Below are 27511 nucleotides of genomic sequence, written 5' to 3'. Positions count from 1 at the left end.
TTTATACCACCCTTTTATAGTCATGTTCCATACCACATTAGACATTTTAAAGAACCCTTTAATCAACAAAAAAAAAAATCACTTGTGCAATTTAAAACTTAAAAATTCCATATGTGAGTGTGCCCCTTTAAGATACATTTGCACTAAAAAAAATGGAAAACTCACCAAACCCAAAGGAAATAAAAAACACAATTTAAAAAAAACACCAACAAATAGTCCTAACAAATGTTTTATGTGTGTGTATTTGCAAACAATGAAAAAACAAAAACTTCCAGATCCTTTTCAATTTGGTCGTTTATGGCCTCAATCTCACCCACTCTCCCCAAGATTATAGTCCCAGGAAACATCCAAAAGAGAGACAATGAAACACCCACTCTCCCAGGAAAAACACAAAACACCTAGCTAGCATTCACTATGCTACATCGATTCAGAAACTCAAAAGCGAATTACAAACCAAACCCAATGACAATTCCTCTGTACTGCAAATCATCAATCACAAGCCCCGATCAACATCAATGTATATGTATGCCCAAGTGAACACGCTACCCCTAGACACAACCATCCCGATATCACCACCATCTAAATGCAACACTTTTTTCCTCTGTCGCAAATGCAGCACATCTCTCAGCGTAAGAAACCAGCAATTCAATCCCAGGCATTCAACAAAAATGTAAACGTGTTCTCCCATGGCTCCTCCAATCCACACATTCCAGACAACTTCCATCCGTCCCGGAAGAAGGAATCTTACTCAAACACATCTGATAATACTGTGTTTAATTAAGTAAAATCAACACCTAAAATCAACAATAAACAGTAAACAAATAAACAAACCAAGAATCAACAACCATCAGAATACATTATCAAAATCTTTTACGATTCAAACATTCAGATCTCCCTTTCTTATAGCCAAATATAGCCCAGCGAACGCCACCAATCAGTGATGGCCACCTAGCGATTTTGTTGCTAGTTTTAGCCTCTTTTCAGACTACCCTGACGATATACAGCTACTTTTAAAAATGTATTTGGACATTTTTATCAACTTCTGAAAAGTGACTCAAAGCATGACACAAACAATGTTCTCTGTCACCCTCAGTCACAACATCATTGCCGTGGTGACAAAAGTGCATTGTGAGTGTTGTCAGTAACAGGTGCTCAGCCCAGCCCAAGCCGCAGCGACTTTCAATGAATTGCAAATTATTGTTGGCTGTCTGCAGCAGCAGTAGTACGGGTTCGACAACCCAAACCCCAATTTATCACAAATGTTGGACCTTGAATAGAACTTACATCAATCAACATCTCTCAATCAATATTGTACTGCCAGAAATACAGAAAAGAGTACCTGAACAACGGTCAAACCAATTTGAGTAACATTATTGTGTATCCAACGTACCAAATCTACCTGCCTCTAGCAACTTACACTGAAAATTAGTAGCCAACACAGTAACTAACTCTCTTCCTTACTTTCAGCATTTTAATCACGACTCCATTCCTAATACATTATTCAAACAGATAATTTAGCGAACAGACATCGTCTTGCACCAAATTTCGCTTCGCTCTTATTTTAAGTTGAATTAATTAGTCTTTAAATTTGAACCAAACAAACTATTTAAAACGTTCAGTTTATATCTTATACAAACACTAGCGACTATAACTTTCTAGGCAAAACATACAAATAGTTTAATTACAAACAAAACCTCTGATTTTAGTAAAAGCATTTACCGGGAATTGAACCCGGGCCTCGCGCGTTGGAGGCGAGAATTCTACCACTGAACCACGAATGTACATATGTAGATAGTTTCCACACAATCTAAGGTCACATACATTGGAATAATAACCATATTTCTCCTGATCAAAATAACTACAAGAAAGTAGTGAAGTTGTCGACGGTAGCCAGATGGAGGTATGCCGGCTGGTCATTGTCATCCTCCTCCTCTCCCGTCTGCTCCCCTCCGTCCCTCCCTGCCCTCCTCTGCCTCATGGACAGGGTATTCCTCTTCTCCATGACCTCTGACCCCAGCGAACGGTTGTCCAGACATTCCTGGATCATCTTGGCCAGATCCTGCTGCAGACGCTGGCAGTTCTCCCTGCAGGGAGGGACAAGAACGTAGGAGTTAATTACAGTATATACGGTAGATCTACATAGATATCTAGCTCTAATGACCTCTGTTTACCCTACAAATGGAGAAGGACATAGAATGTAGAAGTTGATAATATAGATGTAAATATGACGTGTAGCTCTAGTGATGTACAGATGTATAGGTGAGCATTTACGTGGATTCTCAGGGCTGGATGGAAAGAGACAGAGTTGTATTTACTCACCTACCATGACAGCTGATGAACTGTTTGTATAGAGTTTACTGCATTTATTGTAGCTGGGGATTTTAACAAAGCTAATCTGAAAACAAGGCTCCCTAAATTTTATCAGCATATCGAATGCGCGACTCAAGCTGGCAGCATTCTGGATCATTGCTACTTTAACTTCCGCGACGAATACAAAGCCCTCCCCCGCCCTCCTTTCGGCAAATCTGACCACGACTCCATTTTGTTTCTCCCTTCCTATAGACAGAAACAAAAAAAGGAAACGCCCGTGCTCAGGTCTGTTCAACGCTGGTCCGACCAATCGGACTCCATGCTTCAAGATTGCTTTGATCACGTGGACTGGGATATGTTCCGGATAGCCTCAGACAACATTGATGTATACGCATACTCGGTGAGCGAATTTATTATCAAGTGCATCGGTGATGTTGTACCCACTGTGACTATTAAATCCTTCCCTAACCAGAAACTGTGGATTGATGGCAGCATTTGCGAAAAACTGAAAGCGCGAACCACTGCTTTTAATCATGGCAAGGCGACATGACTGAATACAAACAGTGCAGCTATTCCCTCCGCAAGGCAATCAAACAAGCTAAGCGTCAGTATAGAGAATGTAGAAGTTGATAATATAGATGTAAATATGACGTGTAGCTCTAGTGAGGTACAGTTATAGGTTAGCATTTACAGTAGCAGGAGGTTAACTCACGCTGTCGGTGGCGTTGGCAGGTTGTAGTCCTCTCCTGTTTCACCTGTCAGCCAGTAGGTCAACTCTGTGCCTTTACCCTGGCATACACACACATGCACAATCTTCTATGATATTCAACACAGTAGACAAGAGTACTATACAGAACAAATTCATCTGTATGATTCTATCATGACAAATGGCAAAGTGGCATGTGCCATGTCCATACCCTGAGGATAGTCTCCCCTCTCTTCTCGTACTCAAACTTGCAGTCTGTCCTCTGTAGGATGCTGATGGTGGGCTGACTGACGTGGATTCTCAGGGCTGGATGGCGAGAGACAGAGTTGTATTTTACTTACCTGCCATGACAGCTGATATGAACTGTTTGTATAGAGTTGGTATGGATATCTCTAGTGTTCCTGTAGCCTGCTTACGATGTCCCGTTGACTCCATGCTAGAGGCAGTGTTGACTGTGTCTCCAAACAGGCAGTATCTGGGCATCTTTATCCCCACCACTCCTGCTGCACAGGGGCCTAGGGAACAAGTAGTAAGCATAAAGAGGTATTGATAACAGACAGAGGGAAAGTTACAGGAAGGAGGGAGAAGGAAAGAGCAGAGACCAAGGAGGCTTGATAATATAGAGAGGAGAGAGAGGGAGGTGTCATGAATTCATTATTGGGACTTGGGGAGCTAGGGGTACCTGAGTGCATCCCAATGCGGATCCACACAGGTAGCCCTGGCAGGTGTCTGAGCTGGAAGGTCCCCATAAATGCCAGAATGTCCAGGGCCATGCGTGAGATGTCCACCGCGTGCCTGTTACCGTTCCGCTGCGGCAACCCCGACGCCACCATGTACGCATCACCTATAGTCTCCACCTGACACAGGACAAAAAGGAAGATTGGACTTGGTTGGACCACAACCCTAACCTTAGCCTCAACCACAACCCTAATTCTAGTCTCAACCACAATCCTAACCCTAGCTTCATGTCCACATCCCAGTTCAACTCTCTCATCACAACCCTAACCAGAAACCACAACCCTAACCTAAACCACAACCCTAACACTCAACCCTAGCTTCAACCACAACCCTAACCCTCAACCCTAGCTTCAACCACAACCCTAACCCTAACCCACAACACTAACCCTATCCCTAACCTAAACCACAACCCTAACCTAACCTTGTATACGTCGTGGTGGTCGAGGATGCAGTCGAATCCCTTGTAGATGTCGTTGAGCATGTCCACCACTTCCATGGGGGTGCTGTACTGGCACAGCGTGGTGAAGCCCACAATGTCGCTGAAGTACACCGTTACCTCCTCAAACAGCTCCGGCTCCACAATGCCCGTCTCCTTCAGAGAACGCACCACAGGACTGGAGCGAGAGGAAGAGCGAGATAGAGAGAAGTAATTTGCTTGTCTTAAAGTGGTTTTCTGGTTGTGCAGTCTGGCAAAGACCTTCTGGTCAAAACATTGCACTTAATAAAACAACAGGAGCATTGAATTGTGTTTGGATATGTTTATTTTTGTTGTTGTTGTTGACTGACCGAGGCAGCAGCATAAAGTTGAGGCAGTCGGCCCTGTCTCTCTCAGCCTTGTACAGCGCCGTCCTCTCCTCCACCAGGTGCTCCAGGTTCCTGGAGTACATCTGTAGACGACGGATCAGGTTGTCCATGTAGCTCTCATTAGCTTGGTTGTGCAAGTTACTGTGGAGAACAGAAGAAAGGATCAGTCACACACATACACACACACACACCACTTTTCAATGTAGGTGTTGCCCTTGTGAGCTGTTTCTCAAATGTCTCTTAAATGAAGGGAAGGGTGCAGCTCTACAGTAATTAAATATGAATGTTATTTTGAAGCACTGCAAACCATGACCATGCTCCCTCTCACTCATACCTCTACAACTCCATTTTGACCATTTATTATGTTACAGAGATATTTTACCATCTTTGTACAATGTCCAGTCTCTTGACAACAAGATAGATGAAATTCGAGCAAGGGTTGCCTTCTAGAGAGACATCAGAGATTGTAACATTCTCTGTTTCACGGAAACATGGCTCACTCGGGATACGTCTTCAGAGCCGGTACAGCTACCCGGTTTCTTCACGCATCGCGCCGACAGAAACTAACATCTCTCTGGTAAGAGGAAGGGCGGGGGTGTATGCCTCATGATTAACGAGTTGTGGTGTAATCATAACAACATACAAGAACTCAAGTCCATTTGTTCACCTGACCTAGAATTCCTTAGTCAAATGCTGACTGCATTATCTTCCAATATAATCATCTTAAATTATAGTCACGGCCATGTATATACTCTCAAGCAGATACCTTGATGGCCCTGAAAGAACTTCACTGTACTCTATGTAAACTGGAAACCATATATCCTGAGGCTGCATTTATTTTAGCTGGTGATTTTAAAAAGCTAATCTGAAAACAAGGCTCCCTAAATTTTATCAGCATATCGAATGCGCGACTCGAGCTGGCAGCATTCTGGATCATTGCTACTATAACTTCCGCGACGCATACAAAGCCCTGCCCCTCCCTCCTTTCGGCAAATCTGACCACGACTCCATTTTGTTGCTCCCTGCCTGTAGACAGAAACTAAAACAGGAAACGCCCGTGCTCAGGTCTGTTCAACACTGGTCCGACCAATCGGATTCCACGCTTCAAGATTGCTTTGATCACGTGGACTGGGTCATGTTCCGGATAGCCCCAGACAACATTGATGTATACACTGACTCAGTGAGCGAGTTTATTATCAAGTGCATTGGTGATGTTGTACCCACGTTGACTATTAAAACCTTCCCTAACCAGAAACTGTGGATTGATGGCAGCATTCGCGCAAAACTGAAAGCGCGAACCACTGCTTTTAATCATGGCAAGGCGACCAGAAACAGGACTGAATACAAACAGTGTAGCTATTCCCTCCACAAGGCAATCAAACAAGCAAAGCGTCAGTATAGAGACAAAGTACAGTCGGAATTCAACGACTTAAACACGAGACATAAGTGGCAGGGTCTACAGTTAATCACGGATTACAAAAAGAAAACCAGCCCTGTCGCGGACACCGACGCCTCGCTCCCAAACAAATTAAACAACTTCTTTGCTCGTGGCCAACGAGAGTAAAGCATTTAAACGTGTTAACTCTCGCAAGCCTGCCAGCCCAGACGGCATCCCTAGCCGTGTGGCTGGTGCGTTCACGGACATATTCAATCAATCCCTATCCCAGTCTGCTGTGCCCACATGCTTCAAGAAGGCCACCATTGTTCCTGTTCCCAAGAAAGCTAAGGTAACTGAGGTAAAGGACTATAGCCCCGTAGCACTCACTTCTGTCATCATGAAGTGCTTTGAGGGACTAGTCAAGGATCATATCACCACCCTACCTGATACCCTAGACCCACTCCAATTTGCTTACCGCCCCAATAGGTCCACAGATGACGCAATCGCAATCACACTGCCCTAACCCATCTGGACAAGAGGTATACTTATGTAAGAATGCTGTTCATCAACTACAGCTCAGCATTCAACACCATAGTACCCTCCAAACTCGTCATTAAGTTCGAGACCCTGGATCTCGACCCCACCCTGTGCAACTGGGTCCTGGACTTTGACAGGCCGCCCCCAGGTGGTGAGGGTAGGAAACAATATCTCCACCCCACTGATCCTCAACACTGGGTCCCCACAAGGGTGGGTTCTCAGCCCTCTCCTGTACTCCCTGTTCACCCATGACTGCGTGGCCACGCACGCCTCCAACTCAATCATCAAGTTTGCAGACGACACTACAGTGGTAGGCTTGATTACCAACAGCAACGAGACGGCCTACAGGGAGGAGTTGAGGTCCCTCGGTGTGTGGTTGTCAGGAAAATAACCTCACACTCAACGTCAACAAAACAAATGAGATGATCATGGACTTCAGGAAACAGCAGGGGAAGCACTCCCTTATCCACATTGATGGGACAGTAGTGGAGAAGGTGGAAAGTTTTAAATTCCTCAGTGTACACATCATGGACAAACTGAAATGGTCCACCCACACAGACAGCGTGGTGAAGAAGGCTCAACAGCACCTCTTCAAACTCAGGAGGCTGAAGAAATTTGGCTTGTCACCAAAAACACTGACAAACTTTTACAGATGCACAATCAAGAGCATCCTGTCGGCATGTATAACAGCCTGGTGCAGCAACTGCTCCGCCCACAACCGTAAAGCTCTCCAGAGGGTAGTGCGGTCTGCACAACGCATCACCAGCAGCAAACTACCTGCCCTCCAGGACACCTACATCACTCAATGTCACAGGAAGGCCAAAAAGATCATCAAGGACAACAACCACCCGAGCCACTGCCTGTTCACCCCGCTATGATCCAGACGTCGAGGTCAGTACAGGTGCATCAAAGCTGGGACCGAGAGACTGAAAAACAGCTGCTATCTCAAGGCCATTAGACTGTTAAACAGCCATCACTAACATTGATTGGCTGCTGCCAAAATACAGACTCAAATCTCTAGCCATTTTAATAATTAATAATTGGATGTAATAAATGTATCACTACTCATTTTAAACAATGCCACTTTATATAATGTTTACATAACCTACATTACTCATCTCATATGTGTATATACTGTATTCTATACCATCTACTGCATCTTGCCTATGCCGCACGGCCATCACTCATCCATATATTCATATGTACATATTCATCCCTTTACACTTGTGTGTATAAGGTAATTGTTGCAAAATTGTTAGATTACTTGTTAGATATTACTGCACTGTCGGAACTAGAAGCACAAGCATTTCGCTACACTCGCATTAACATCTGCTAAGCATGTGAATGTGACCTGTAAAATTTGATTTGATTCTACAACTTTCTGATAAAATGCCCTGGCAAGTGTTTAGCTCTATCCAATAAAATAGAGATAAAAGTAGGTAGCTGGTACCTGAAGATCTTCCCCAGTGAGCTCTCTATCTTCTTAAAGTCAGGCCTTCGCTCTGGGTCCTCATCCCAGCACATCTTCATCAGCATGTACATCTGTGGGCATGAAAGAAAAAACACAAGTGGATTTTAATCTCTGTCTCTCACTCTCTCACTCTCACTCTCTCACTCAAACAAACGGCAATCTTACCTCCAAATCCTTTTCTCCTGCAGTCTCAATATTCAGATCAGGCCTGAAATAGATTTCGCTGGGGTATTGCACTCTGGCCATTTTTTCTGATGAAGACAAAACAACATGTGAGCGTCTTGTTTTTCTGCTACCCTACGTGGCACTCAACTGAACAATGCTACATTTGGCCTCGAGGGGTCGATAATTCCCCAGAATGAAATGCAGCACCACATCAAAGTGACAAATTCTAAACAAGGGTGACTACAGTATAGTGAAACTGATGCATTGATTCTGTTGCAAGTTTCTATATAAAGTGTTATATATGAATGTGTTTTACCTGCGCGGTCGGAGCAGGCCTGGGTGTAAAAGGTACTCCTCCTGAGAACTATCTCCTGGGCGATGATGGCAAAACTGTAGACATCCCCCTTCTGGGAGATCCCCTGTCTACGCAGGTGCTCTGGAGCTGTCCACAGGTCTGATGGAGAGAGAGGGCCAGATAAAGGGGGAGAGGAGAAGGGAGTGGAAGGATGGAGAATAGAGTGAGGGGATACGGGATAGGGGAGGATAGGTAAAAGAAAATAGCTAAAAAAAATAAGGGGACATATCCTAATACAGACAGGCCTCAAGGGATGTGTATGGCATGAATGCTAACTATGCTAGCAAGCTAGACCTACAGGAGAAATAGTTCCTACCTCTGCCTGGGTCTAGAATGGTGTTGCAGCCAAAATCAGTGATCTTGACCACCATGCGGTTGTCCACCACACAGTTAGTGGACTTGAGACGGCCGTGGACCTGGATGTCACTGGAGTGGAGGTAGGACATACCCTGTGGAGGTGAAGGAGGTTTTGTCTTTCAACTTATTGTATTTCAATGACTCAATGTTGCCAAACGGATCGAAGCACTTTCAGAAATGTATATCAATATTGACTAGATCAAAATTCTTGTCTAAGGTTCCAGCTTGGGGTCAGGTCATCTCACAGGTCATCTTGAGTTGACATCTTCTGAGCTCATACAAACCAACAGCAGACTAGAGTTGTTGCCAGCTCACCTTAGCGATGTCGTACATGACAGAGATCTTAAACTCCCAGTCCATGAAGGTTTCCTCCGGGTACGAGATCTTGTCATTCAGCACATACTGAGGAAGAGGATGAAAAGTCAAAGTGTGTGTGTGCATGCGTGTGGCCGTTTGCGTGTGTGTTTCTCACCCTTAGGGATCCTCTCTCACAGTACTCGAACACCCCAAACACACCATGATCATACTTGACTGTGCCGTAGAACTTAGTCAGGTTGTAGTAGTCAATACGCAAAAGCTGTAAATCAGGAAGGATAGGTATGATAAGTAATAGGAGTTATAATCAAATCTAATACAAAAACAAAAATAATAAGATAGCACATGAACACACATAAAAATGCATACTTGATACACCTAAGTAGTCCACTCTACGTTGACAGACTTGCTGTGTAATCGATGACTCACCGAGTTTAGTTCTATCCTCTGACTCTCATTAAAGTTCCAGTCCGAATGGTTCAACTCCTTCAGGATCACAATCTGAAACCATGACAACAACCGTAGCATCAGTACACTGACCTCCATCACCATGACAACAGGAGAATTAGTACACCTGACCTCCATCACCATGACAACAGCAGTAGCCTCAGTACGCCTGCCCTTCATCACTATGACAACAACAGTAGCCTCAGTACACCTGACCTTCATCACCATGACAACAACAGTAGACTCAGTACACCTGACCTCTGTCACCATGACAACAGCAGTAGCCTCAGTACGCCTGCCCTTCATCACTATGACAACAGCAGTAGCCTCAGTACGCCTGCCCTTCATCACTATGACAACAACAGTAGCCTCAGTACACCTGACCTTCATCACCATGACAACAACAATAGACTCATTGCATCTGACTTCCATATCCAGCTCCCTCAAGATCCTGCTTCAAGTGTCAAAGTGAAGGACTTGACGAGTCTACGGAGTCTGGCAACATGAGACTACAATACACCTGACAAGACCACTGATGCAGCACTCCATCACTCTCCTTCTTGGTCAAATTGCCAGTACACAGCCTGGAGGTGTGTTAGGTCATTATCCTGTTCACCCACGACTGCTTGGCCATGCGCGCCTCTAACTCAATCATCAAATTTGAAGACGACACAACAGTAGTGGGCCTGATCACCAACAACGACGAGACAGCCTACAGGGAGGAGGTGAGGGCACTCAGAGTGTGCTGTCAGGAAAACAACCTCTCACTCAACATCAACAAAGCAAAGGAGATGATCGTGGACTTCAGGAAACAGCAGAGGGAGCACCCCCTTATCCACAACGAAGGGACAGCAGTGGAGAGGGTGGAAAGTTTTAAGTTCCTGGGCGTACACATCACGGACAAACTAAAATGGTCCCCCCACACAGACAGCGTGGTGAAGAAGGCGCAGAAGAGCGTCTTCATCCTCAGGAGGCTAAAGAAATTTGGCTTGTCACCCAAAACACTGACAAACTTTTACAGATGCACAATCGAGAGCATCCTGTTGGGCTGTATCACAGCCTGGTACGGCAACTGTACCGTCCTCAACTGCAAGGCTCTCCAGAGGGTGGTGAGGTCTGCACAACGCATCACCGAGGGCAAACTACCTGCCCTCCATGACACCTAGAGCACCCGATGTCACAGGAAGGCCAAAAAGATCATCAAGGACATTGACCAACCGAGCCACTGCCTGTTCACACCATCTGTCATCCAGAAGTCGAGGTCAGTACAGGTGCATCAAAGCTGGGACCGAGAGATTGAAAAAAAGCTTCTATCTCAAGGCCATCAGAATGCTAAACAGCAATCACTAACTCAGAGAGGCTGCTGCCTACATTGAGACCCAATCACTGGGCACTTTAATAAATTGATCACTAGTCACTGTAAACAATGCCACTTTAATATTATTTACATATCTTACATTACTCATATCACATGTAGTCCCTTTTTCAGGACCCTGTCTTTCAAAGATCATTTGTAAAAATCCAAATAACTTTGTAACATTGCAAAGAGTTTAAACACTGTTTTCCATGCTTGTTCAATGAACCATAAACAATTCATGAACATACACCTCTGGAACGGTCGTTAAGACACTAACAGCTTACAGACGGTAGGCAATTAAGGTCACAGTTATGAAAACTTAGGACACTAAAGAGGCCTTTCTACTGACTCTGAAAACACCAAAAGAAAGATGTCCAGGGTCCCTGCTCATCTGTGTGAATGTGCCTTAGGCATGCTGCAAGTAGGCATGAGGACTGCAGATGTGACCAGGGCAATAAATTGCAATGTCCGTACTGTGAGACGCCTAAGACAGCGCTACAGGGAGACAGGTTGGACAGCTGATCATCCTCGCAGTGGCAGACCATGTGTAACAACACCTGCACAGGATTGGTACATCCGAACATTACACTTGCGGGACAGGTACAGGATGGCAACAGCAACTGCCCAAGTCACACCAGGAATGCACAATCCCTCCATCAGTGCTCAGACTGTCCGCAATAGGCTGAGAGAGGCTGGACTGAGGGCTTGTAGGCCTGTTGTAAGGCAGGTCCTCACCAGACATCACCGGCAACAACGTCGCCTATGGGCAAACCCACAGTCGCTGGACCAGACAGGCCTGACAAAAAAGTGCTCTTCACTGATGAGTCACGGTTTTGTCTCACCAGGGTTGATAGTCGGATTCGCGTTTATCGTCGAAGGAATGAGCGTTACACCGAGGCCTGTACTCTGGAGCGGGATGGATTTGGAGGTGGAGGGTCTGTCATGGTCTGGGGCGGTGTGTCACAGCATCATTGGACTGAGTTTGTTGTCATCTCAACGCTGTGCGTTACAGGGAAGACTTCCTCCTCCCTCGTGGTACCCTTCCTGCAGGCTCATCCTGACATGACTCTCTAGCATGACAATGCCACCAGCCATACTGCTCGTTCTGTGCATGATTTCCTGCAAGACAGGAATGTCAGTGTTCTGCCATGGCCAGTGAAGAGCCCGGATCTCAATCCCATTGAGCACGTCTGGGACCTGTTGGATCGGAGGGTAAGGGCTAGGGTCATTCACCCCAGAAATGTCTGGGAACTTGCAGGTGCCTTGGTGGAAGAGTGGGGTAACATCTCACAGCAAGAATCTGGTGCAGTCCATAAGGAGGAGATGCACTGCAGTACTTAATGCAGCTGGTGGCCACACCAGATACTGACTGTTACTTTTGATTTGGACCCCTCCTTTGTTCAGGGACACATTATTCAATTTTTGTTAGTCACATGTCTGTGGAACTTGTTCAGTTTATGTCTCAGATGTTGAATCTTGTTATGTTCATACAAATATTTACACATGTTAAGTTTGCTGAAAATAAATGCAGTTGACAGTGAGAGGACGTTTATTTTTTTGCTGAGTTTATAGACTATATTTTAAACCATCTACTGCACCTTGCCTATCATCCATATACTTATGTACAGTGCCTTGCGAAAGTATTCGGCCCCCTTGAACTTTGCGACCTTTTGCCACATTTCAGGCTTCAAACATAAAGATATACAACTGTATTTTTTTGTGAAGAATCAACAACAAGTGGGACACAATCATCAAGTGGAACGACATTTATTGGATATTTCAAACTTTTTTAACAAATCAAAAACTGAAAAATTGGGCGTGCAAAATTATTCAGCCCCCTTAAGATAATACTTTGTAGCGCCACCTTTTGCTGCGATTACAGCTGTAAGTCGCTTGGGGTATGTCTCTATCAGTTTTGCACATCGAGAGACTGACATTTTTTCCCATTCCTCCTTGCAAAACAGCTCGAGCTCAGTGAGGTTGGATAGAGAGCATTTGTGAACAGCAGTTTTCAGTTATTTCCACAGATTCTCGATTGGATTCAGGTCTGGACTTTGACTTGGCCATTCTAACACCTGGATATGTTTATTTTTGAACCATTCCATTGTAGATTTTGCTTTATGTTTTGGATCATTGTCTTGTTGGAAGACAAATCTCCGTCCCAGTCTCAGGTCTTTTGCAGACTCCATCAGGTTTTCTTCCAGAATGGTCCTGTATTTGGCTCCATCCATCTTCCCATCAATTTTAACCATCTTCCCTGTCCCTGCTGAAGAAAATCAGGCCCAAACCATGATGCTGCCACCACCATGTTTGACAGTGGGGATGGTGTGTTCAGCTGTGTTGCTTTTACGCCAAACATAACGTTTTGCATTGTTGCCAAAAAGTTCAATTTTGGTTTCATCTGACCAGAGCACCTTCTTCCACATGTTTGGTGTGTCTCCCAGGTGGCTTGTGGCAAACTTTAAACAACACTTTGTATGGATATCTTTAAGAAATGGCTTTCTTCTTGCCACTTCCATAAAGGCCAGATTTGTGCAATATACGACTGATTGTTGTCCTATGGACAGAGTCTCCCACCTCAGCTGTAGATCTCTGCAGTTCATCCAGAGTGATCATGGGCCTCTTGGCTGCATCTCTGATCAGTCTTCTCCTTGTATGAGCTGAAAGTTTAGAGGGACGGCCAGGTCTTGGTAGATTTGCAGTGGTCTGATACTCCTTCCATTTCAATATTATCGCTTGCACAGTGCTCCTTGGGATGTTTATAGCTTGGGAAATATTTTTGTATCCAAATCCGGCTTTAAACTTCTTCACAACAGTATCTTGGACCTGCCTGGTGTGTTCCTTGTTCTTCATGATGCTCTCTGCGCTTTTAACGGACCTCTGAGACTATCACAGTGCAGGTGCATTTATACGGAGACTTGATTACACACAGGTGGATTGTATTTATCATCATTTAGGTCAACATTGGATCATTCAGAGATCCTCACTGAACTTCTGGAGAGAGTTTGCTGCACTGAAAGTAAAGGGGCTGAATACTTTTGCACGCCCAATTTTTCAGTTTTTGATTTGTTAAAAAAGTTTGAAATATCCAATAAATGTCGTTCCACTTCATGATTGTGTCCCACTTGTTGTTGATTCTTCACAAAAAAATACAGTTTTATATCTTTATGTTTGAAGCCTGAAATGTGGCAAAAGGTCGCAAAGTTCAAGGGGGCCGAATACTTTCGCAAGGCACTGTACATATTCTCATTCACCCCTTTAGATTTGTGTGTATTTGGTTCTTGTTGGGGAATTGTTAGATATTACTGCACTGCCAGAACTAGAAGCACAAGCATTTCACTACACTCGCATTAACATCTGTTAACCATGTGACCAATCAAAATTGATTTGATTTGATTTTGATTTTGAAATAAATGATAGTCCCATTTAGCCCAAACCAGATGGGATGGTGTATCGCTGCCGAATGCTATGGTAGCCATGCTGGTTAAGTGTGCCTTCAGTTCTAAATAAATTACAGACAGTGTCAACAGCAAAGCACCCCCACACCATAACACCACCTCCTCCATGCTTCATGGTGGGAAATACACATGTGGAGATCATCCGTTCACCCACACCGCGTCTCACAAAGACACGGCAGTTGGAACCAAAAATCTCAAATTTGGACCCTAGACCAAAGAACACATTTCCACCAGTCTAATGTCCATTGCTCGTGTTTTTTGGCCCAAGGAAGTCTCTCCTTATCAGTGTCCTTTAATAGTGGTTTCTTTGCAGGAATTCAACCATAAAGGCCTGATTCACGCAGTCTCCTCTGAACAGTTGATGTTGAGATGTGTCTTTTTCTTGAACTCTGTGAAGCATTTATTTGGGCTGCAATTTCTGAGGCTGGTAATGAACTTATCCTCTGCAGCAGTGATAACTCTGGGTCCTTTCCTGTGGCGGTCCTCATGAGATCCAGTTTCATCATAGCGCTTGATGGTTTTTGCAACTGCACTTGAAGAAACTTTCAACGTTTTTGAAAGAAACTTTCAACGTATTGACTGACCTTCATGTCTTAAAGTAATGATGGACTGTCATTTCTCTTTGCTTATTTGAGCTGTTCTTGCCATAATATGGACTTGGTCTTTTACCAAATAGGGCTATCTTCTGTATACCACCCTTTACCTTGTCACAACACAACTGATTGACTCAAACGCATTATGAAGGAAAGAAATTCCACAAATGAACTTTTAAGAAGAGACACCTGTTAATTGAAATGCATTCCAAGTGACTACCTCATGAAGCTGGTTCAGAGAATGCCAAGAGTGTGCAAATCTGTCATCATTATTATATATTATTTCTTATTTGTTTAACCCTTTTTTGGTTACTACATGTTTCCTTATGTGTTATTTCATAGTTTTGATGTTTTCACTGTTATTCTACAATGTAGAAAAAATAAAGAAAAACCCTTGAATGAGTAGGTGTGTCCAAACATTTGACCGGTAGTGTATATGGTTCTGTAGCAGTCCCAGAGCCATGGTTGTTGCTTGAACCTACATATACAGTGCATTCTGAAGGTTTTCAGACCCCTTTACTTTTCCCACATTTTGTTACATTACAGACTTAATTTAAAATGGATTAAATAAATATTTTCCCTCATCAATCTACACACAATAGCCCATGATGACAAAACAAAAACAGGTTTTTAGAAATGTTCGCAAATTTATTACACATAAAAAACTGTGGGCCTCCCGAGTGGCGCAGCGGTCTAAGGCACTGCATCAAAGTACTTCTGGCGTCACTACAGACCTGGGTTCGATCCCAGGCTGTGTCACAACTAGCCATGATCAGGAGTCCCATAGGGCGGCACAAAATTGGCCCAGCATCGTCCAGGTTAGGGGAGTGTTTGGCCTGGGGGGGCTTTACATGGCTCATCACGCTGTAGCAACCTGGCACCATCGTTATGGTGAAGCATGGTGGTGGCAGCAGCATCATGCTGTGGGGATGTTTTTCAGCGGCAGGGACTGGGAGACCATCAAGGGAAAAATTAACGAAGCAAAGTACAGAGAGATCCTTGATGAAAACCTGCTCCAGATCACTCAGGACCTCAGACGGGGGCAACGGTTCACCTTCCAACAGGACAACGACCCTAAGCACACAGCCAAGACAACGCAGGAGTGGCTTCGGGACAAGTCTCTGAATGTCCTTGAGTGGCCCAGCCAGATACCGGACTTGAACCCGATCGAACATCTCTGGAGAGACCTGAAAATAGCTGTGCAGCAATGCTCCCCATCCAACCTGACAGAGCTTGAGAGGATCTGCAGAGAAGAATGGGAGAAACTCCCCAAATATAGGTGTGCTAAGCTTATAGCGTCATACCCAAAAAGACTCGAGGCTGTAATCGCTGACAAAGGTGCTTCAACAAAGTACTGAGTAAAGGGTCTGAATACTTATGTAAATGTGTTATTTCAGTTTATTTTTAATACATTTGCAAAAAATAAATCAGAAAACTTGTTTTTGCTTTGTCATTATGGGGTATTGTATGTAAATTGATGAGGGAAAAAATAATTTCAACAATTTTAGAACAAGGCTGTAACGTAACAAAATGTGAGAAAAGTCAAAAGGTCTGGACACTTTCCAAATGCACTGTACATGACTCTGTATTAGTCCCTGAGCTGTGGTTGTTGCTTTAACAAACATATATAGAAGGAGAGTGATGGAGTGCTGCATCAGATGACCTGGCCTCCACAATCATCCGACCTCAACCCAATTGAGATGGTTTGGGATGAGTTGGACAAGCAGCCAACAAGTGCTCAGCATATGTGGGAACTCTTTCAAGATTGTTGGAAAAGCATTGCAGGTGAAGCTGGTTGAGTGTGCAAAGCTGTCATCAAGACAAAGGGTGGCTACTTTGAAGAATCTCAAATATTACATATATTTTGATTTGTTTAACACTTTTTTGGTTACTACATGGTACTACATGATATGTGTTATTTCATAATGTTGATGTCTTCACTATTATTTATTTTACAATGTAGAAAATAGTAAAAAATAAAGAAAAACCCCTGATTGAGAAGGTGTGTCCAAACTTTTGACTGGTACTGTATACTGTATAGTATATTTACGGCTCTGGTGGTTTTATGCAAAAGTTTGAGTTACCTTTTTGTCATAGCGTCCTTGGATATTATAACTTGTGTTTTTTCTGTGGTCTTCGTCAATCTGACAAACAAACAGACAGAGACAGGTTAGAAGACGTACTGGAGTATGTGACTTAACTTTCAGGGGTTATCGCACACTGATGACAAGCTGACCTTGAGGTAGACCAGGCTGCGTTCATTGTACTCCAGCGGGGTGATGAGGTCAGAGTGCATGTGTGACCATCTCTTCCTCAGCCGGCGCTCTCTCTTGTTCCGCCTGGTAACAAATAGCAGCAAAGTATGAGAGGTCTCCCTCATTGAAATATAATTACTAGAATGGAGATCCCCATTCAAGTAAATTATATGTGATGGCTGGAACCCCATATCCCTGTTCTAGTAATTATACAGTGCCTTGCGAAAGTATTCGGCCCCCTTGAACTTTGCGACCTTTTGCCACATTTCAGGCTTCAAACATAAAGATATAAAACTGTATTTTTTTGTGAAGAATCAACAACAAGTGGGACACAATCATGAAGTGGAACGACATTTATTGGATATTTCAAACTTTTTTAACAAATCAAAAACTGAAAAATTGGCCGTGCAAAATTATTCAGCCCCTTTACTTTCAGTGCAGCAAACTCTCTCCAGAAGTTCAGTGAGGATCTCTGAATGATCCAATGTTGACCTAAATGACTAATGATGATAAATGCAATCCACCTGTGTGTAATCAAGTCTCCGTATAAATGCACCTGCACTGTGATAGTCTCAGAGGTCCGTTAAAAGCGCAGAGAGCATCATGAAGAACAAGGAACACACCAGGCAGGTCCGAGATACTGTTGTGAAGAAGTTTGGATACAAAAAGATTTCCCAAGCTTTAAACATCCCAAGGAGCACTGTGCAAGCGATAATATTGAAATGGAAGGAGTATCAGACCACTGCAAATCTACCAAGACCTGGCCGTCCCTCTAAACTTTCAGCTCATACAAGGAGAAGACTGATCAGAGATGCAGCCAAGAGGCCCATGATCACTCTGGATGAACTGCAGAGATCTACAGCTGAGGTGGGAGACTCTGTCCATAGGACAACAATCAGTCGTATATTGCACAAATCTGGCCTTTATGGAAGAGTGGCAAGAAGAAAGCCATTTCTTAAAGATATCCATAAAAAGTGTCGTTTAAAGTTTGCCACAAGCCACCTGGGAGACACACCAAACATGTGGAAGAAGGTGCTCTGGTCAGATGAAACCAAAATGGAACTTTTTGGCAGCAATGCAAAACGTTATGTTTGGCGTAAAAGCAACACAGCTCATCACCCTGAACACACCATCACCACTGTCAAACATGGTGGTGGCAGCATCATGGTTTGGTCCTGCTTTTCTTCAGCAGGGACAGGGAAGATGGTTAAAATTGATGGGAAGATGGATGGAGCCAAATACAGGACCATTCTGGAAGAAAACCTGATGGAGTCTGCAAAAGACCTGAGACTGGGACGGAGATTTGTCTTCCAACAAGACAATGATCCAAAACATAAAGCAAAATCTACAATGGAATGGTTCAAAAATAAACATATCCAGGTGTTAGAATGGCCAAGTCAAAGTCCAGACCTGAATCCAATCGAGAATCTGTGGAAAGAACTGAAAACGGCTGTTCACAAATGCTCTCCATCCAACCTCACTGAGCTCGAGCTGTTTTGCAAGGAGGATTGGGAAAAAATGTCAGTCTCTCGATGTGCAAAACTGATAGAGACATACCCCAAGCGACTTACAGCTGTAATCGCAGCAAAAGGTGGCGCTACAAAGTATTAACTTAAGGGGGCTGAATAATTTTGCACGCCCAATTTTTCAGTTTTTGATTTGTTAAAAAAGTTTGAAATATCCAATAAATGTCGTTCCACTTCATGATTGTGTCCCACTTGTTGTTGATTCTTCACAAAAAAATACAGTTTTATATCTTTATGTTTGAAGCCTAAAATGTGGCAAAAGGTTGCAAAGTTCAAGGGGGCCGAATACTTTCGCAAGGCACTGTATTTCTATGAGCGAGACCTCTCTCACACTGCGCTGCTATCTGTTATCTAACTCTTACCTGTAGAAGATGAAAGCGATGGTAGCCACCCCCACCACAGTGACAGCTAAGACAATGACAATGATAGCATGCGCCTTCAGACCTGGGGGGGGCACACCGCACTAGTTAGACCTAGGCACGCACGCACGCATGCACACACACACACTGTTTCGCTCGGGAATTACTACGTCTATGATACGATGAGCAGACCAATAAAAAGGACTGCGTCAGAACTGTAAAATGTCTCAATGAGTGTTCAGGCCAGGGGGTAATTGAGTTGGTATTAGTGTACATTGAATCTGGAGTTTGATCCCTCCACACCGGTTCTGTACTGGATTGTCCCATATCTATCAGGAATGACAGCTAATGATCCGTTAATGCTGCCAACTAAGCCAGTCACAACGGCTGTGGCTCATGAATTAGGGAAAAACAAGCCAGACTCAGATGCACAAGTTGAGTCGTGTGTGTGTGTGTGTGTGTGTGTGTGTGTGTGTGTGTGTGTGTGTGTGTGTGTGTGTGTGTGTGTGTGTGTGTGTGTGTGTGTGTGTGTGTGTGTGTGTGTGTGTGTGTGTGTGTGTGTGTGTGTGTGCGTGTGTGCGTGCGTGTGTGTGTGTGTGTGTGTGTGTGTGTGTGTGTGTTGAGCACATACGCTGGGATGGAGTGTCATCTGGGAGGCTTCTGCCCCAGATGAATGATGGGTTACTGTTAACGACCTTGGTGTAGTTGTAGACGGTGTTGAATATAAATAAAGTTTCATACTGCGGAGGAGACAGGAGAGGACTTATGTTAAAACATTAACTTTGACACAATAGAATCATATGATATGCATGATAGCTGACCTACCTTGTTGTCAGTGGTGGTGTAAATGACTGAAAAATTCACATCTCTGTCCCCATAGTCATCCAGCTTGTAGTGGCCTGCAATGCCTGCATGGAAACACATACACAATTTACACTACACAGAACTACACTACACAGAACTACACACACACACACACACACACACACACACAGAGAGACAGGGGCGTCATGCACCCCAAAAATCTGAGGGGGCACAAAATACGTGAGGATGGCTGAGGGGTGAAGAATTCTGCGTTTTTCAAACACCTGGAACAGCTTTTTCCTGCAGTCTGCATTGATAAACTGAAATGGGGTCATCATTAGTTACTACAGCCACAAAGTCCTAAACACTGCCTATGTCTACAATTTCTGTTCTTAAAATCTGATTTTAAACTGAAACCTAAACATAACCCTAACCTTAACCAAACTGCTAACCTTACACCTAATCTTAAATTAAGACAAATAAATAAATAAAAAATGAATTTTTACAATATGGCTTTGTGGCTGAGGTATCTAGTGGAACCACTGAAATGGCTTCTTGATAGATGGTTGGGAGATTGGGAACCTATCTGGGCTAGCTAAAGCCAATTTCATTAAACTACACCCACTGTCGAAAAATTGCTCTGCTGTGTCTGACTGTGGCCTACAACGCATTTTCTATATTTGCGGGTTAAGGTCGGGTGGGGACCCTCCTTTTTTTCACTTTATCAGGCGGTTGTGGATGGGTTATTACCAATTGTGGGCGCGTGTGGATGAACAAACAGCTGACCAGCGCATCACTACTACACACATGTATACCCACACACACACACACACACACACACACACACACACACACAAAACACACACACACAGGTGGCCACATCTCCAGGCCAGACCACACAGCTTGATGTGTTGCTTCTTGGTCTCTTACCGTCAAAGGAGACGTTTCTGAAGTGGTTGATGTTGACTACCTCCATGGGGTTGAGCTCAGGCTTGTTCCAGAGCTTCCTCATCACCTGACCAAACATCAGCACTGCATCATGGTACGCTGCCATATAGTCATTCATCTGGACAGAAGGCAAATTTATTGGGCCCTGGTCAAAAGTAGTACACAATATCGGGAATAGGAGGAATATAACACCTCAGAGTACAATGATAGACAGGGCCTCAACCCAGCAGGGAGTCTCACCATCACATTGTTGCCCAGGTCTGTGTCCACAGTATAGTTCCTAGTGTTGGGCATGGTGAGAACCAACACGTTCTTCATAGCAGGGATAGAGGACTTATTGGTGTAGTACTTATCACTGTGTGGAGTCATGGGTTCATTGTCAATGACACTGAAAACACTGGTGCTCTCAGACACTCCCTGAAGCATGGCGATTACAATATTAAACCTTTCTGAACTTTTTACAAGGAAAAAATGAAAACAAAGACAAATAACAGACTGGGGAGAGCGAGAGCATTGCAGTTCACCAGACCCATATCAAGAGCTGTAAGGCTCTCACACACACGTGCACACACACGTACACACCCCTCCACCCACCGAGTAGTCAGCAGCGAACACGTTGTAGGTGGTGAGGACGACGAGGGAGAGAGGGGGAGAGACACAGAGAGAGAGAGAGGACTAACTTGTAAAGATTGATCAGGATGAAAACAACACTAGGATCAGCCTCTATAGTTCCATTCTTCAGGTCCACGATGTCTTCTGGTGTCCCACACACTATGAACACTGCACAGTGAAGAGGAGAGAGTCAATGAAATAGAAATGGAGACTGTTGGTATCTGTTCACTGCCCTGTCGACAGTATGTGCAAATGCTCCCGATTTGTTAGATGTTGTGGGCTTACTTACAATTGCTTGTCCTATTTTTGGAGCTTAATTCCTTTCTAAGGTCCTCTGCTTTGCTTATGACGTTTGTTTTTTTTATGTGTAAGGAAAAGTGGGCTGAAGCTGTACCCAGTGCATTGATATACCTGGAGAGGGATGGGCAGATACCATGACATCAGTATCAACATCACATCTAAGCAAATAGAATAAACACAAATAAATCATCTCAAAGTCATCTAAGTGTCCATTAGATTAGCATACAGAATCACATGTCTAATTCATATCCACCGTCACCCTTTTCCATCATAATTACACTTAAAAGAATTCACAAACAAGTCAGGACACCTGTGACTCAAAAGGAACTCTCAAGTGACTCACTCACCAGAAGCAGTCCTCAGTGTTCTGCTTCTTATAGAGGGAGGCTGTGGACCACTTGGGTTTGATATCATTGTTGAAGTCCCAAAACTTGATAAAGAAGGTGGAGATCTTGCGTGCGGGGGGAAGTATGCGAGTCAGATATTCTTTGTAGTCACAGGACAGAGCAAAGCTGCCTGCTGAGATGATGGGCATTTTGAGCTCCAGACCAACCTCAAGACTGACACATAGATAGAGGGGAGAGGGTGAGGGAGAGAGAGAAAGTGAGAGAGAGAGAGAGAGGGAGAGAGAGAGGTGCAAAAGAGATAGAGAGTTAGGGGGGAGGGAGGGGGGGAAAGAGACCGAGACAAGGAGAGAGGGAGGGAAAGAGAGAGACGGCGGGAAAGAGAGAGCGAGAAAGAGAGAGAGAGAGAGAGAGAGAGAGAGAGCGTGAGAGAGAGAGAGAGAGAAAGCGAGAGAGAGAGATATATAGAGGTAAGTAAAAGGGATAGAAAGGGATATGGTGTCACGACAACACAAATCATATCAAATCAACACTTACTCAACCATCTGAAAGGTTGCATAGGTGCAGGTGGGCCCCAGGAGAGCACAGCCCACCTCCCCTGTCCTCTAAAACAGAGGAGAAGCAGCTTAGATATGTGAATATTTGAGCGACACAGTATGTGTGTGTGTTTCTGTGTGCGTGTGTGAGGTGGTTAACACTCACAGTTAGGTTCTTCACGGTCTCCACCACCTCACAGGTGCTGCTTCGACAGCCTTTATTGCTGTACAAACTAGTCTCGAGCCCTCGAAAGTTGGCAGTCAGGTTGCGCTTCACTCCTTGGCAAAGACAGTGCCATTACACCATAATGATGAAAACACAGATTGTGGACCCACAGATAGTGATTAAGCCAAAGAACATCAGCACTTGATGACAGCTATAACACAGTGTAATCCTAGGATATTCTTATAAACCAAGGCTCTTCAACCTTTTCTTGCTCAGGGACCCCCATCATATGTTAGCAAAACATGTTTTTTCCCATGTCTTCTCTTGTCATCTGGTGAATGATAATGGCAAAGACAAGTAATAAACATGTTTTTTCCCATGTCTTCTCTTGTCATCTGGTGAATGATAATGGCAAGGACAAGTAATAAACATGTTTTTTTCCCATGTCTTCTCTTATCATCTGGTGAATGATAATGGCAAGGACAAGTAATAAACATGTTTTTTCCCATGTCTTCTCTTGTCATCTGGTGAATGATAATGGCAAGGACAAGTAATAAACATGTTTTTTCCCATGTCTTCTCTTGTCATCTGGTGAATGATAATGGCAAGGACAAGTAATAAACATGTTTTTTCCCATGTCTTCTCTTGTCATCTGGTGAATGATAATGGCAAGGACAAGTAATAAACATGTTTTTTCCCATGTCTTCTCTTATCATCTGGTGAATGATAATGGCAAGGACAAGTAATAAACATGTTTTTTTCCATGTCTTCTCTTGTCATCTGGTGAATGATAATGGCAAGGACAAGTAATAAACATGTTTTTTCCCATGTCTTCTCTTGTCATCTGGTGAATGATAATGGCAAGGACAAGTAATAAACATGTTTTTTCCCATGTCTTCTCTTATCATCTGGTGAATGATAATGGCAAGGACAAGTAATAAACATGTTTTTTCCCATGTCTTCTCTTGTCATCTGGTGAATGATAATGGCAAGGACAAGTAATAAACATGTTTTTTCCCATGTCTTCTCTTGTCATCTGGTGAATGATAATGGCAAGGACAAGTAATAAACATGTTTTTATTAATAGATTTGTTAATCAACCTCCCCATTCCCAACATTATAATTGGAAGAAGTGTAAACTCTAACATAGACTAATAGCATTTCGCTGCACCTGCGATAACATTTAAAAATACGAGTATGAGACCAATATCATTTAAAAAAAAAGGTTTTTTAACTACAACGGTATCTCCAAACACATGTTCACTAATAGCAGCTGTTTAGCTGGTTAAACAAAGGTTAGCAATGTGTTGGCAAAAATGAATGTCCAAGTCAAGAAAGCTTGCCAGCAGCCAGCGGCACTTGCTGCGACTGGTACTATGTCAGATACCTCAGTGCATAGCTGCAGGAAGTAGATTGGGGTGGGGGTGCGGGGGGTGAGGGGGATTTTTGATGTGGATGTTTGTGTCTTTGCCCAAAACGTTGCACTTTTTGATGTAAAGGCCCCCTTTACACTACTTTTGTGAAAATTATATTCTTCTTCTTTTATGATTCTGATTTATCAGAGTTCAGCACCCATACTTCCAGCGGCTATGCTCCAGTGAGTGTAATTAGTAGACTCCCTGCAGTACCCTGGCTGAATACCCCTGAAAACCTATGTTGTTGTTTTATATCCTGCCCTATTAGTGCTTGCATACTACCAATGAAGGGGGGGGATCAGCCGCGGTTGGACATGAACCAGCAACCTTGTGTCATCTCACTATTCATTTACAGTTCTACAATTATGATTCCATTTACCATTTGGACAGCAGGTGAGTTCAGCGTCGTGCTGTATTGCACGTTCCACAGCACCACGGACAAACTTCATACTCCAGGGAGAGACGTCGTCATCCAGCAGAACCACGTTCATCATGATCCCATCCAGACACGGTGGATAGGTCGCCTCGCATCGTCCTACGATCAGCACCAGCCAGCAGACCCACAGCGACAAACCTCTATAAGCCATTCTGAGGACTGTTCCAACTTTTCACAAAGTGAGTCTGGATTTTCTAGCCTCGACGACTTGTTCTCTGGTCAATTCTTTTGAAATGTTCAATTACAAGGCATTTGAGCTGTGGGTTGGCAAAATCCAATTGCCAGAAATGTTCTACTAATTCCAAAAAGTAAAAACTTAACAAAAAAGATTGTTACTTGTCACCCCTTTTGATTCTGTATTCCAAATATCTCAATATTCTGACGCTATATTCCTTTCATATGTTCCATTCAGTCCAGACACTTTTTCCAGTTTGAAAAGAAAACATAAAATCTGTGTGCAAAAACCTATGAAGGCTATGAAAATGTAGTTCTCAGAATGTCCCAATGTTTTTTAAATGTAATGACTGACTATGACTTGACTGCTTTGTTTAAAAAAAAAGATATGTGGATTTACACACCTGCTTTGTTCCTCTTAGATTTGGCAACTCACGTGTGCTTTCCTAACGCACCTGTTAATGAACAACTGGAATCAACACACAGCCTGAGGGAGGTGCTCAGACAATAATAACCTTCTCACCATTGTTCCAAGGTCCATCAAAACCAATAATCACACACACTTCACATCATCAGGGATCGTGTCAATTCCATTTCAATTCCAGTCAATTCAAGAAGTACACTGGAATTGGGTTTGCTTTCTGAATTGCCCTCAACCCTGCACATCACACAACTACAATACACACAGGCCAGTACACAGCCATAGGCTTGTAGAGGGCATGTAGGCCTATGGGGCAGTGGGAATTACTGGGGGCCAGGGAGGGCTAAACAATTTCTATAAAATGCCATTTGTACTGCTACAGTTGTAAATATGAAAATAAAACTATTCCAAATTAAATCGGAAACATTCCACCTCTGTGTCATGATGTAAAGAGAATAATAATAATGTATTCCAGCATGTATTCAGGTGTCCTTTAGTCAGCAAGACGCATCAATTCATTCAGGCTACAAGAGTGTAGACCTAATGACATTTGCCGAATGTCCTTACACTTTTTGGTGTTTTGTAACAAATTTATCATTCCCTTCATCTTGGACAAATTTGCGCAGATAGCCTACTTTTTGAAGTGATTTATTTGACAGTAAGATGAAAACATCATAGCTGAAGAGCTACCACTCGGACTTAACTTCGAACAATGGTAAAACAGTAAATTAGGGTTTCTAATTGCAAAGCTAATTCTAAATTCTACATTATTTTTCAAATGGCAGCCGAGATAAGAGCATAACCATGTGTAGGCATAAGGTGGACTCAGTGTCAGAACATTTTGGAACTCAGTTATGTTTCAAATTCAGATTCAAAGCTAGATGGAATGGATAAGTGGTTGCAATTGATCAATGACCCATGCTGTTCATTTGGCAGTGAGGGTAGGAATAGAGGGGAGCCGTCAGCATCATGCCGTCAGCCTCGTGCAGTATTGTTAGGTTTAGCACACCTAGTCATAACAGATGGACACACTCACCTGTTTACTCAGATACAGAACACACCAATACATAGTCTATTGGTAAATAGCCCACCCATTTTTACCTACCTCATCCCCATACTGTTTTTATTTATTTACTTTTCTGCTCTTTTGCACACCTCTTTTGACCATCTGATAATTTATCACTCCAGTGTTAATCTGCAAAATTGTAATTATTTGCCTACCTCCTCATGCCTTTTGCACACAATGTATATAGACTCTCCTTTTTTTCTACTGTGTTATTGACTTGTTAATTGTTTACTCCATGTGTAACTCTGTGTTGTCTGTTCACACTGCTATGCTTTATCTTGGCCAGGTCGCAGTTGCAAATGAGAACTTGTTCTCAACTAGCCTACCTGGTTAAATAAAGGTGAAATAATTAAAATAAAAATGCCTGGCTATTGTCTAAAGGTGATCTCAGCTGAGTTTCACCAAAACAGCTCACCTTGTAGATCATCCTGTCTGTGGACACACCTCCAGACAAACATTATGTCCGGCTATGGCCCTATTTCCCACGCCCCCCCCCTACCTGCACAAACATCTCATTCATCAATATGCCAAGTCAAGAGGACAGACCATTAGGTTTACTTAGTTCTGTGTGTATATTTTAGCTTGTGTGTGTGTGTGTGGTGCGCGTGCGTTTGTACGTCCATTCAAGCATGTGTCTAGGGGTGTGTGTGTGTGTGAGTGCGTCAGTACATGGATTGTTATCATGGACCTGGGGCAGGAGGTCCTTATCTATTAAGGCAAATGCTTAATAGCAGGTATAAAGTCTAAGTCTGGTTACTGACCAGCAATCTGATCACATGTTTCTGATGGGCTCTGTATGTACAGTTGAAGTCAGAAGTTTACATACATCTTAAACTCAGATTTTCACAATTCCTGACATTTAATCCTAGTAAATATTCCGTCTTAGATCAATTAGGATCACCACTATATTTTAAGAATGTGAAATGTCAGAATAAGGGTAGAGAATTATTTACTTCAGCTTTTATTTCTTTCATTACATTCTCAGTGGGTCAGAAGTGTACATACACTAATTTAGTATTTTGTATAATTGTATTTAAATTGTTTAACTTGGGTCAAACATTTCGGGTAGCCTTCCACAAGTTTCCCACAATAAATTGGGTGAATTTTGGCCCATTCCTCCTGACAGAGCTGGTGTACATGAGTCAGGTTTGTAGGCCT

At 43.4% G+C, this 27511-nt stretch overlaps 1 protein-coding gene and 1 non-coding gene across 2 annotated transcripts; both read right to left on the bottom strand.

Annotated features, from left to right (window-relative positions):
- Positions 1 to 216: 216 nt before the first annotated feature.
- LOC110502872 (heat-stable enterotoxin receptor) lies at positions 217 to 25316 on the bottom strand. Its single transcript, XM_021581215.2, has 27 exons — positions 24636 to 25316; positions 22842 to 22954; positions 22677 to 22744; positions 22143 to 22355; positions 21785 to 21906; positions 21564 to 21663; positions 21124 to 21238; positions 20866 to 21001; positions 19957 to 20039; positions 19763 to 19871; positions 19135 to 19216; positions 17228 to 17330; positions 17076 to 17135; positions 9566 to 9637; positions 9294 to 9398; positions 9137 to 9223; positions 8781 to 8913; positions 8426 to 8563; positions 8110 to 8195; positions 7924 to 8015; positions 4541 to 4699; positions 4176 to 4368; positions 3699 to 3873; positions 3433 to 3531; positions 3228 to 3322; positions 3023 to 3099; positions 217 to 2084 (listed from the first exon to the last, which is right to left on the bottom strand). Exons 1-27 carry the CDS (start codon positions 24841 to 24843, stop codon positions 1859 to 1861), a joined length of 3249 nt encoding a protein of 1082 aa, XP_021436890.2. The 5' UTR covers positions 24844 to 25316; the 3' UTR covers positions 217 to 1858.
- Positions 1711 to 1781, bottom strand: trnaw-cca. Its single transcript has one exon. It is a non-coding gene; the product is annotated as a tRNA-Trp (tRNA).
- Positions 25317 to 27511: the final 2195 nt, after the last annotated feature.

This window comes from Oncorhynchus mykiss, chromosome 23 (assembly GCF_013265735.2).
Source record: "Oncorhynchus mykiss isolate Arlee chromosome 23, USDA_OmykA_1.1, whole genome shotgun sequence".
Lineage (NCBI taxonomy): Eukaryota > Metazoa > Chordata > Actinopteri > Salmoniformes > Salmonidae > Oncorhynchus > Oncorhynchus mykiss.
This window is presented reverse-complemented; position numbering and strand designations above follow the sequence as displayed.